The sequence below is a fragment of the Chenopodium album genome, chromosome 27 (assembly GCF_948465745.1).
Source record: "Chenopodium album chromosome 27, dcCheAlbu1.1, whole genome shotgun sequence".
Lineage (NCBI taxonomy): Eukaryota > Viridiplantae > Streptophyta > Magnoliopsida > Caryophyllales > Amaranthaceae > Chenopodium > Chenopodium album.
Genome location: NC_137860.1, coordinates 18,961,574 through 18,973,232, shown reverse-complemented (window position 1 = coordinate 18,973,232; position 11,659 = coordinate 18,961,574). Strand labels below are relative to the sequence as shown.

Genomic DNA, 11,659 nt, shown 5'->3' with positions numbered 1-11,659 from the left:
TTCAAATAACTGGTAATCTGCTTCAAGAGAGGACGGAAAGGCATCACTACTTGTGTGGGTGGTAAATCCATCACCTGTAAATAGGGGGAGACTCTTAATTCAAGTGTGTAATAACAAACATTACAATACAAAACATACGTGCAAATAAAGATAATCATTGTCCTAACAGCAGCAACTACCTCCTAGACCACACACTTTAACAAAGACCCTTTTTAAAAATTGTATACCAGCCAAACTTACCATACATGACCATACAAATACCTACAATCTTAGACCATAGCCAAGGGAATATATCAAGCCCTCTACACTATGATTCCTACACTCTCAATACAATTTTCTACTCCTCTATCTCATGCCCCTCCCTCCCCCCCCTAAGCCCTCAAAAAAGCACCACACTATTCACATCAATTGGCATCTAGCAGATGGTCCTACACCACAACACACACATCCTTTCAACAATATGGACAAGGCAACCAACCCAAAAACAGCAAAAAAAAGCAGCCATAAAGGCACACATAAAGCTTATATATAATGACCATCTATCCTACATAGCAGAATATACGACAAAACATGCCACCAAAGCAAACTAAACAGCAGAAAAAGCAAACACATCACAGTGCATGCATCCAAAAACTACATAAGCCTATTTCGATGAAGCTATAAAAGCATCACAGACAGACAGACAAAGCACAACCAAAATAGACACCATCAATACAAGCCACCATTAGATTAACACAGCACCAAACAAAGCATATATCAACACTATCCAAACACCACCAGTCACAAGCAAACAACAACAGCAAACACAATATATTTATAACCACAAAGACTATGAATTCTACTATGTCCTTGTCATACTCCTGTAACGAATAGGAATATCAAATGTCATGGCTGTTCAATTCTCTGGCATAGCAAATAACTGGAAGTTCTAGTATGACAGGGTCCATACAATGCTGGTGGTTAGGCAAAGACTACACTAGGAAGAACATAGCTCGTAAATATGGCGCAGTAGGTAAGTTACCTGAATATTTCTTGGCTAGAACTAAAGATCTGCTGTATACCCTTTCTATCAGTCCTGAGCAAAAGCAAAACACAAGCCACTAAATCTCAGAATGCAGAGCACATTCTTTCTTTCGACAGAAACAAGGCTATCCTACACATATATATATACAAGCACCCAAAATAACTTGATCACAATTTTTTTTTTTTTAAAAATAACTATTACAAAAACTAAAAAAAGGGAAAAAGGGAAAAAAAAGCTAGCTAAACTCCTACACACTAAGCTATACTAATAAGTAACACTCATAACAATAACAATGCCAAAGACCATAGTACATATTCAAAGATATGTATGGATGGTCAAATGACCAAAATAGTAACACTTAACTTGACTCCCTAAAACAAGGAAGACTATATATCATCAAGAGCAAGCAACCTCACCAACTCACCCAAGCACAATCAAGCAAACTCACTGACCCTCACCACTGCCATTATCTTTTCCTTTAATTGATATTTTTTTTTTGTTTGTTACGTTTTTTACGTGACATTTTTTTTTAAATCAAAGGATTAACAACACTTACTTTAAAAATAAGGTGTCCTGATTATATTATGTAAAAATAATAGATTGTCATCTCTATAGTAAGAAACCAACATCCCACACACCAAATTAATCACCTCTAAATACATTCACATGTGAATCAACAGAAATAAAATTAGCAAACCCTAATTAGAATGCCTAGAATTAACACCCCACACACCTAACCATTACCATTACATTTGTTCATAACCATTACTATTAAATCTGTTCATGTATCAATCAACACAAATGAAGTCGACAGACTTTAACTCAAATGGACATTCGCTATTAACTGGACATCAGAGCACCCCTTAACTCTCCTAACATTTCCAACCTACCACATAAAGGAACCAAACAAGCTCCATAGATGGCAGCCTGATTAACCTTAAATAATCAATTCGTTTTAATCTTAAGTATTTCTGCCATTTTTCTAATAAATTAAACTAAAGGCCAAAAAAAGTCAACAACACAAAAAGGGGACAATATTCTCGATGTTCTTCCCCTTTGTTATTTACTTTCCTTTTTTGTTTTCACAATTAAAGAAATTAACCTCACTAAAAGGGAGGGGTAAAAGCGGTATCACACATTTTTAAGAGTTTTTTTTTTCCTTTCTTTATACAAGGGTAACCTTAAAAGTAATTTACCAAAAAAAGAAGGGCAAAACCGTCACTACACTATTACTTTGAAATAGTAACACATGTTGTGGCTTTTGAAAGGGTTGTAGAAATGAATTAACAATAAACTGTATTATGAAATTGTTATTCTGTAAGTAATTTTAAAAACAATCTTACTTCAACACTCCAATATAATAAAACAACAGATCTTCACATTTTATTGTATGTGCTTAAAAAAATTGAGTTCGAAACTTACATTGTCAAATCCAACAATATTCTTGCTCTCCGCAAAGGAGTAAAGCATACAACTACTCCCTAAAATTAGCCAAATGTTGCACTTTACTCACTAAACTCTTAAAAGTTGCAATTTACTCACTACTCAGGTAGCCAGAGGTCATTTTTCAGGTAGTAACCTGATATAGCAAGTTAACTCCCTAAACTTTGCCTAATCTATCATACTAATAGGTAAACTCCCTAAACTTTGGTATATTTTAAAAATGTTTTTTTAATTTAACAATCTAATCATACATTTGTAAGCTAATGGGAACTAACTAAATTTTTTACTTGGAAAAAAAATTATTTTTTCATTTTTTTCCTTTGCACTAGTTTGGTTCGTTAACAATCTAATCATACATTTGTAAGCTGATGGGAACTAACTAAATTTTTTACTTCAGAGTAGAAAGAATGATTTACCAAATCAAAACATTAAGAATCATTGTTCTTCGAACAAGATGAGCATATTCATTGTGTGCCATTATATATCACATATTAATTAGTTTGGTTGTCTTTTCTTCAAAAAAAAAAAATGTTTGGATGTTTGATTTATTATACACATTAAACTCAACAAAATTTATAATTAGCAGACTTTAGTTGACAACCTAGTACTAAAAATCCCTTATCGCCTCCTTATAAAAAAAAAACTCTCATTGTCGTATGAATTTGCAGTTGCGTGCGTTTATAAAAAAAAAAAAATACTTGAAGTTCCAAATTTTGTGAAACGAACATGATCTAGAAAAAAGTTTAGAATTTTTTTGTGATGTTGAAATTAAGATTGCTTAATAGCGCGCGGTTGTTTACTTATATTAGTACGTGGCTATAAAATATTCTAACTAAAACAACAAATAAAAAAAAAATTAAAAAACCAAAAATATTGAGCTATAGTTGTTGGAGTATATATATAGCTGTTGTTAGAATTTTATCACTTCCTCCGTTTTCTTTTAGATGCAACACACACTTTTTCACGGTATTTAAGAAATGTGGGGTTCACATGATATAATACACTTTAAAATGGGTTGAGTGGTTGTTAGGAGTGTAAATTAGTGGGTCATGTGCTTTACATAAAGGAAATAGTATAGTTTTTCCCTAAAGTAACTTTCCTTTTATAGTGTGTTGCAAGTATTGTGACATTTCCTTTTTAGGGAAGTGTTGCAAGTAAAAGAAAACGGAGGAAGTACATAATAATCGTTTTTTAATAATAATAATAATAATAATAATAATAATAATAATTATTATTATTATTACTATTATTATTATTATTATTATTATTATTATTGTTTTTGTAATTACTGACTAGCTAATTAAAAATCATGTGAGGAAGTTTAGGGAGTTGTCAGAAAGTTTAGGGAGTTCTTGCATTTTACCTGTTATTGAAGGTCAAAACTCAAGTGAGTGAGTGATTTGCAACTTTTGAAAGTTTAGTGAGTGATTTGCAACTTTGTGCAAAGTTTAGGGAGTAGTTGTGTAGTTTACTCCTCCGCAAAGAATTTGTTGGTGATTCTGCCAACCCAGACCTAGACCCGGAATTTTGAAGGTGGCCCCAGCTCGATCCAGACCCTTTGTGTCTAAAAAAATTTAGACCCAGATCCATCGGGTCTAGCGGTTCTCGGGTCCAAAACGAGTCCAACTATGCTTTTTATTAATTTTTTAATTTTGTATATATATTATAAATTTATAATTATACTACTACTTCAAAATAATAAAAGACGCATTAAAAAAATGTGTTCATATTTTCGACACACAAATAATTTGCTCATTAAAAAGTAAAGACAATGCAAGAAAAAAAAAATGGTACTTCGCAAAAACTTTAATTCTTGGTTGCTTGCTAATTTCTTTCACTAAAATTTATCATCTCAACCTCTAATTACGTAGTATATTAAGTGCTTTTTTATAATAATATTATAACTGATATATATTTATTATTTATAAAAAATAAAAATAATTAAAAATGGGTCCATGGGTCGGATCCAGGTCTAAGCTTAATGGGTCGGGTCTGGATCTAAGCTTAATTGGTCGGGTCTGGGTTTGGGTCCAAAAATTGTGAGACCCGAGCCAGATCCATCGGGTCTAAAATTTAAGGACCTAGACCCTAATATATGGGTCGGGTCCAACTGAGTCTCGAATCCAGGATCCACTGGCATCCTTACACACACAAATACACACTAAAACTGATTATTTTATTATTATTTTTTTTGGGCGAACTTGTGTATATTAACACAAATTTTTTAGAAAAAACTTTCAACCATACTTTGCATTTTAATTTCATTCTCAAAATAAATCACATCAATTCAATAACTTAAACTAATAGTTCCACACAACAGGATAAACTTACCTCACTCAAGTATAATATTGAAGCAAAAGGGTAAAATGAATGTATAAATTATCAAAGGAAAATTTGTTCAAAAGGACCAAGAAAGAGGACACTTTTGTTCAGAAGGACCAATTAAGCTAAGAGTTGCTCAAAAGGACCAAATAACACAGTTTGGGTTGTTGAATGGGACCTCGTTCTACTTTCAGGCAAGTCAACGCCGGACTCCGGCGTTGACCGTCACGTGCTTTGCACGTGACCCATTAAGTTAGGTCAATTTTTTTTCCTTTTTTTTCCCTCATTTCCACGAGTGCCACCTAGAATTCCCAATTACCCCCTTTTATCCCATTTCTTCTTTCTCTCTCCTTGAAGTTTGTTGTTCATGGCATTAACCTTGCTTTGCCATTTCTTGTTAAAAAAAAAAAACTTTACTCTACCATTTGATGTTGATGATTGTTAATAACAGCTTGTTGTCCACCGTTGATGTTAGCCTCATTCAAAACCAAACTCTTCATCCTTTCATGCTCTTCACCTAGCTTGTTCTTCTCTTATTCCATGCAAACTGCTCTTGCCTTCGGCACACTCATGTCATGTCGGATTGAGGCTAACACCCACAAATGCACTTAACTCTCTTCATTTTGCCCAGATTCCTTTTGCTACAAATCAAATTTTGAAAAAAACACAAAAACGAAAAACATCACCCACATTCCCAAAATTCGACAAATTCGAACCCAATTCACAATGCTTACCTTTTGCCTTATCCTCAATTGCACTTTGGATGAATTTTTTAGGAAAAAGAGGACAAAATTTCAGATTCAACTGAACCTAGGGTAAGTTATTCGAGGAGAGAGAAAGAAGAATCAGAAAATTTGGGAGAAAAGGTGAATTTTGGGGGAAATTTGTGAAGAGTAATGGGAAAAAAAGGAAAAAAAAAAAATTTTGACCCAACTTCATGAGCCACGTGACTAGCACGTGATAGTCAACGCCGGACTCCGGCATTGACTTGCCTGAAATGCGATATGGTCCCACTCAACAACTCAAAGTGTGTTTTGTGGTCCTTTATAACAACTTTTGGCTTAATTGATCCTTTTGAACAAAAGTGTCCTCTTTCTTGGTCCTTTAGAACAAATTTTTCATTATCAAACCATACCTGAGTTGAACAATGGTTGATCCTCCTTCTATAGCAACTTTAACAACATCTGTAATAGAATGGCCCCACTTCCCATTCATCCATATTCTGTAACAGCATAGAGGAATAAATTTGATTGGCCGAAAGCACGAGGCGCAACTAATCTGCAGACTTTAACCTTCAATAAGTGATCAAAGGGGCCTCGAGGTACTACCAATAGTCATATCTTTTTCAGAATCCAAGGCAGTCTCAACATAATGTTTGGCAATCTGTAAAAAATATAGTGAAAGATGGCTTTATTTTCCCAGAACTGAGAATTAGTTGAGCCTAAATTGAGAATTAGTTGCCTCATCAACAAAATTATTTACAAAAACTTAAATATAAATCATATTGGTTGTAAACTCATAATTGTTGCTCAACTTTATAAGTTGCCAAGAATTAAAAAAACAAAACAGAACATCCCATCCAAGCAGTTACATTTCTCTCTAACAGCCCCACTCCTTGTTCATTAGAGAATGGATTAACTCCACTTAAAATACAACTCACGGAAGTATACACTATCTCAGGACAACCGACTCAATCACATTGAATCAATACAAATACGACGATGATTGCAACAAACAATTTTTCCTTACGAAACATGTGTAAACTCATTCACGTCATCAGAAATAAAAGCAATTAGTCATACAACAAAAGTAATTGGTCATATAATAAAAGTAGGCAATTGAACTAGCTAAGATCCCACCAACAATATTAGGAAAGTAAAACGAGACTAAAAATAGCCTTATGAAGCTCCAACTAAATGTGAAAGTAAGATATGCAGAAAAAAAGAAAGGGGACGGACCACATATATTTTACGTCCTGTTGTACAGAGTCGCAATGCCTGAAAAAAGCCTAATAACATAATTTGCAATCTCTTCTATTTTATACTCTACAAAGGCAAAACCCTTAGGATTATTTGTTTCTCTATCACGCGAAATGTATAAATCAACTACTCGCCCTGCTTGGATAAGGATGTCATATAGGATCCTATTAGTAACTCTCTCGTCCAAGTTACATGTGTGCAAAATACAAGTATAACTGCAACAAACTTATAACTTAAAGGCTTCGCCTACATCATAGCAAACAAGAGCCAGCCTTGAACCTGCATCAAAAGAAAAATTACGACCTAGCAAAACTAAACATCAGGTTAAAAACAACATTAGCAGAAAACATGTCACAGAAAAGCCAAACTTGCTAACCACAATGAATGGTGTACAAGCATTAAATCTTGCAACTATCATTTTCCGAGGAGAAACTAATGTCAAAAGGAATAAAAAATCTGATATTGCACAACAATCAGACATAACTATCCCTTTCCTCCAAACTGAAAATTCAATCTTTCTCGTGTTTAAAGATCTTCAAACATAATTTCAATTTATTTTTTTGTTTAAAGTTAATAATTTATCTTAGAGGCCAAGCGTTAACAAGAGTATTTCATCGAAGTTCCGACACATAGTCGGACCATCTTATATGTTAAGGCCCCATCACTGATCATTAATTAAAGATTACTCAATAGATAAATACAAAATACTATAACAAATGCCCAAATACATTAAGGTGAAAGGAATGAGACAATTAACACATTCCTTATCATAAAATGATTCATTCGATTCAAGGGATATTATCCCAAAATTTTAATCTAAGCCTCTATCTGAACCATATGGTTCTTGACCAACCACTTCTTTATTCGAAGGCTATGTAAACATCTTCGACAACAAAAAAAACAAAGAGCGAGCCCCAGTTGCTCATTGTGAGAAACAAGCTCGTTCCTCACAATGGCATTTTTGAAAATATTTCGATGTTTTTCACTTACTGAGATGCTGAGTCAGATTTCGTGGGGACAGCTTATGTGTCAAATTGATGAATAATGGCGTAACAAGAAGGAATAACAGAATTAGCTCAGCTCCTCTCACCTCTTTCAGAATTCCTCAACTCTATCAAAGCTCCTAACCTCTCCTCACCTGCCCAGATGACATAATTGGTTGAAGATAACAGGTTGGTGAAGTTTTCTAATCTTTCTTCTTCGTCCCTTCATGTTAATTTCTGAACACTGATCTGTTGTTCTGTTCTAGGGTTTTGGTCAAATTGAATTCACAATTGAGACCGAAATCCAAATAATTGAAAGTAATGTGGTTATGCGTTGACATTCCTATGTTGAAATGGTACAAATTGGCTGAAAATGGGTGATTGATTTTGTTTTAAAGGGGTGAAAAATGGAAAATATGAGAATGTGTTGTTGTCTTGTTACTGCAAAAACGTGTTGGTGTTGTCTTTGGTCGATTTTTCATACTTTTTTCAATTGGTTGTTGTTACACAGACTATGGTTGTTTTAATTTGTACAATAATGATATGTAATGCGATCTTTTATAATGGGGTTTGAAGCTCTTATAATTGCTGATTGATTTTGGATAATATAAAAATTCAATTCATACTTTCTAAAACTGTGTTATAGTCTTGTGTGATGCCAAAACGTGTTGGTTGAATTGTCGTACTTTGTTTGGAGAGTTATGATTGTTTCAATTTGTATCATAATTCTATTGGTGTTCTGCTTTTGAAGGGTGGAAGTGAATTGTTTAAGATGTTATAAGAGTGGAGTTGAGTTTATAAGAGTGGAGTTGAGTTTAGGAGGAGGATATTGATATGGAGGGTATAGAAGACATAGTTCTTGCAGATAATGTTAGTGAAGATGTTATAAGGGGCAGTAATGTTGGTGATAGGGGCAGTGGAGTTAAGGTCAGGAGGACTAACATTGATATGTTGGAGGGTATTGATATGGAGGGTTTAGAAGACACAGTTGTTGCAGATAGTGTTAGTGAAGATGTTAACATGAATGTTGGGTATTTATCCCCCTTGAATACAATTCAGACAACTCACACTGTGGTTGGTAGCAACGATATGGCAGTTGGTAGCAATGATATGACAGTAATTGTTGAAGAGCCTAAGGTAGGGATGGTCTTCCCGTCTTCGGAAGATGTTGAAGCCTACTATAAGGAGTATGCTGAGCAGATGGGGTTTGGAGTGTCTAGGGTTCAAGGTGTAAATTGTACGGAGGACAACAAGAAAAAAAGAATAGCTAACACGTGGAAGTGTGAGTGTTGGGGAAAACCAGACATGAGGGCTAGGAGGGAAGCCAAGAAGAGGGCAAAGGCAATGGGTGTTGGAGTTTCAGGTGGTTTAGTTGATGGGGTGGTATGTGAGGATCAGTTACGTCGTATGAAGAGGACTTCGAAAAAGTGTGAATGTGAGGCCCGTGTTTATGCTAGAATGAATGAAGATGGCTTGTGGGTGTTAAAGACAGTGCACCTGGAGCATAATCACCATATTCATCCAGTAAATTCTAAGCTTGTGAAGGAATACCGCATGAAGCACCTGACCCCAGCATTGAGGAGGACGTTGATGGATTACTATGAGCTAAGTGTACCAGTTTCTCAAATACACGGTTGCATGGCATCCAAACGAAAAGGAGTGGACAAAATGCGTCTCACTGTCAAAGACTTACAACATGAGGTGTACAAGGCAAAGCGGTTGAAGATGGTTGGAGGGGACTCGGTGACAATGATGGAGGTTTTTTGGAAAAATGCAATCAGACAACCAAAATTTTTTCCATGCTCAACGGTTGGATGGAGAAGGGAGGCTTAAGGATGTGATGTGGGTGGATGCAAGAAGTAGGGTTGCTTATGAGGACTTTAGGGATGTGGTATGCTTCGACGCAACATACCTAACAAATGAGTACGAGTTCCCATTTGCGAACTTTGTTGGTGTGAACCACCACGGGCAATCGTTGTTGTTGGGATGTGCTCTTGTTTCTCATGAAGACTGCGATACTTTTCGGTGGACATTTCAACAGTGGCTAGCTTGTATGAACAACAAAGCTCCTAGTGCCATTTTGACTGACCAAGCGGCAGCTATGCGGAGGCCCCTAGCTGAAGTCATGCCAAACACAATTCATCGTTGGTGCATATGGCATATAGATCATTGAAAAACTTGGCAAGTGCGCACGGTAAGTGGCTTATGCAATTATTAGTTCATATTAAGTGTTGTCTGACTTCACTGAGTACAATAATCTGCTGTATGAGTTCAATATTAGTTAAATAAATTATTTATGTTTTTTTAAGTTTAATGATATATGAACTGTTGTGAGTTCAATATATGTTTAATGATATATGATCTGTTGTGACTGGATGCTGGCTAATATTTGGCCTTCCAAATCTGATGTAATAGTTTAGAATAGTTTAGTGATATGCCAAGTTGGGTGCAGCATAAAAATATATGAACTATTAGAGTTTATTTTTTCTGTTATTTTTTTTGTGAAGAGGAGTCTGATCCATTAGGCCTTTAAGAGCAGATATACAAAAGATTGCTGCTAAACACACTAGAGAGAGTTAGAGTATTCATATTTCTGATGGTAAATTAATTTTTGTCTAGGTACTAAGAGTTTGTCAACCCCCTGAAAGAGGTGGTGTATGAGATTTTTGATCCCGAGGAGTTCAATACCCGATGGGCTGAGTTCATAGCGGAGTATAACTTGGAGGAAAATGAATGGCTGCATAGCCTCTACAAGGAGAGTCATATGTGGGTGCCTGCGTACATGAAGGAGTATTTCTGGTCTGGTATGAAGACCACACAAAGGGTGGAGAGCATCAATCGGTTTTTTGACGACTATGTAAATCGTAAAACTAAACTCCACGAGTTTCCTCAGAAATATGACATGGCCTTAACTCAACGCGTGTCAGATGAAGTGAGTGCAGATGAGCGTTGCTCGAAGTACCTAAGGAGGTTGGTTAGTGGCTTCAAAGTTGAAAATTTTTTCCAAAAGTTATACACATACAACAAGTTTCAAGAAGTTCAAACGGAGTGTTTGAGATTGATGTATTGTAGCCTCCGAGGAAAGGAGGTTTTGTCTGAAAACCTTATTCAGTATTTGCTGATCGATCGTGTATGGATAGTACCTCCTGGTGCTAGTGAGGAGGTCATTACAGATAGGCGAAGGCTCTACCAAGTTACTTACTATCCTATGACTAAGGAGGTTCAATGTGTTTGCAGGAAGTTTGAGACAAGTGGCATACTTTGCAAACACTGTATTAGAATTCTCGACGAAAACGAGATTGAAGATCTGCCACAAAAGTACATTTTAGACCATTGGCGGAAGGATGTACCCCGTAAGCACACTAGGGTCAAGGTGTCCTACCATGATCCGGGCGACACAGAAATTGTGCAGAGATTCAGCAGAATCATGGAAAAGTTCGAGCCCATCTGTGAAACTGCTGCCATGCTCAATGATCAAACAGTCCAAATTGTAATTGAAGCATTATCAAAGCTGCAAAAAGTTGTTAATGATTGTAGGGACAAGAAGAGTCAGGAACATGTTCCTATAGTTAGCACACTTTCATCACTTGTTGAAGAAGACAGAACGTTTTCATCAGTCTCAGTTCATGCTGATCCTGTTGACCCATGTCCATCTGCCATGATGCCTGTTATAAAGGACCCTATAATTAAGAAAAGGAAAAGGGGCAGGCCTAAGGGTTCAAGGCACAAATCGTTAGCTGAAACTGGCTACAAGAAACCCAACAAGAACAAGAAGCCTAGCCCAGTAAGATTTATTCCTTTTATTGTCACTACTTTTTATTTATGGAATAAGCTGACTTGGATATCATATAGGATGCAGGAAATGGTGTTGAGGAGATAGAAGAGGATGCAGAAAATGGTGCTGCAGA

At 35.8% G+C, this 11,659-nt stretch overlaps 1 protein-coding gene and 2 non-coding genes across 3 annotated transcripts; 1 reads left to right on the top strand and 2 right to left on the bottom strand.

Annotated features, from left to right (window-relative positions):
- Positions 1-7,114: 7,114 nt before the first annotated feature.
- LOC145621778 (small nucleolar RNA snoR98) lies at positions 7,115-7,236 on the bottom strand. The gene has a single exon (XR_014108575.1). It is a non-coding gene; the product is annotated as a small nucleolar RNA snoR98 (small nucleolar RNA).
- Positions 7,237-7,346: 110 nt separating this feature from the next.
- On the bottom strand, positions 7,347-7,439 carry LOC145621771 (small nucleolar RNA R24). The gene has a single exon (XR_014108569.1). It is a non-coding gene; the product is annotated as a small nucleolar RNA R24 (small nucleolar RNA).
- A 2,152-nt stretch (positions 7,440-9,591) lies between these two features.
- LOC145619731 (protein FAR-RED ELONGATED HYPOCOTYL 3-like) lies at positions 9,592-11,413 on the top strand. The gene is made up of 3 exons (XM_081674433.1): positions 9,592-9,895; positions 10,379-11,241; positions 11,348-11,413. Exons 1-3 carry the CDS (start codon positions 9,592-9,594, stop codon positions 11,411-11,413), a joined length of 1,233 nt encoding a protein of 410 aa, XP_081530559.1.
- Positions 11,414-11,659: the final 246 nt, after the last annotated feature.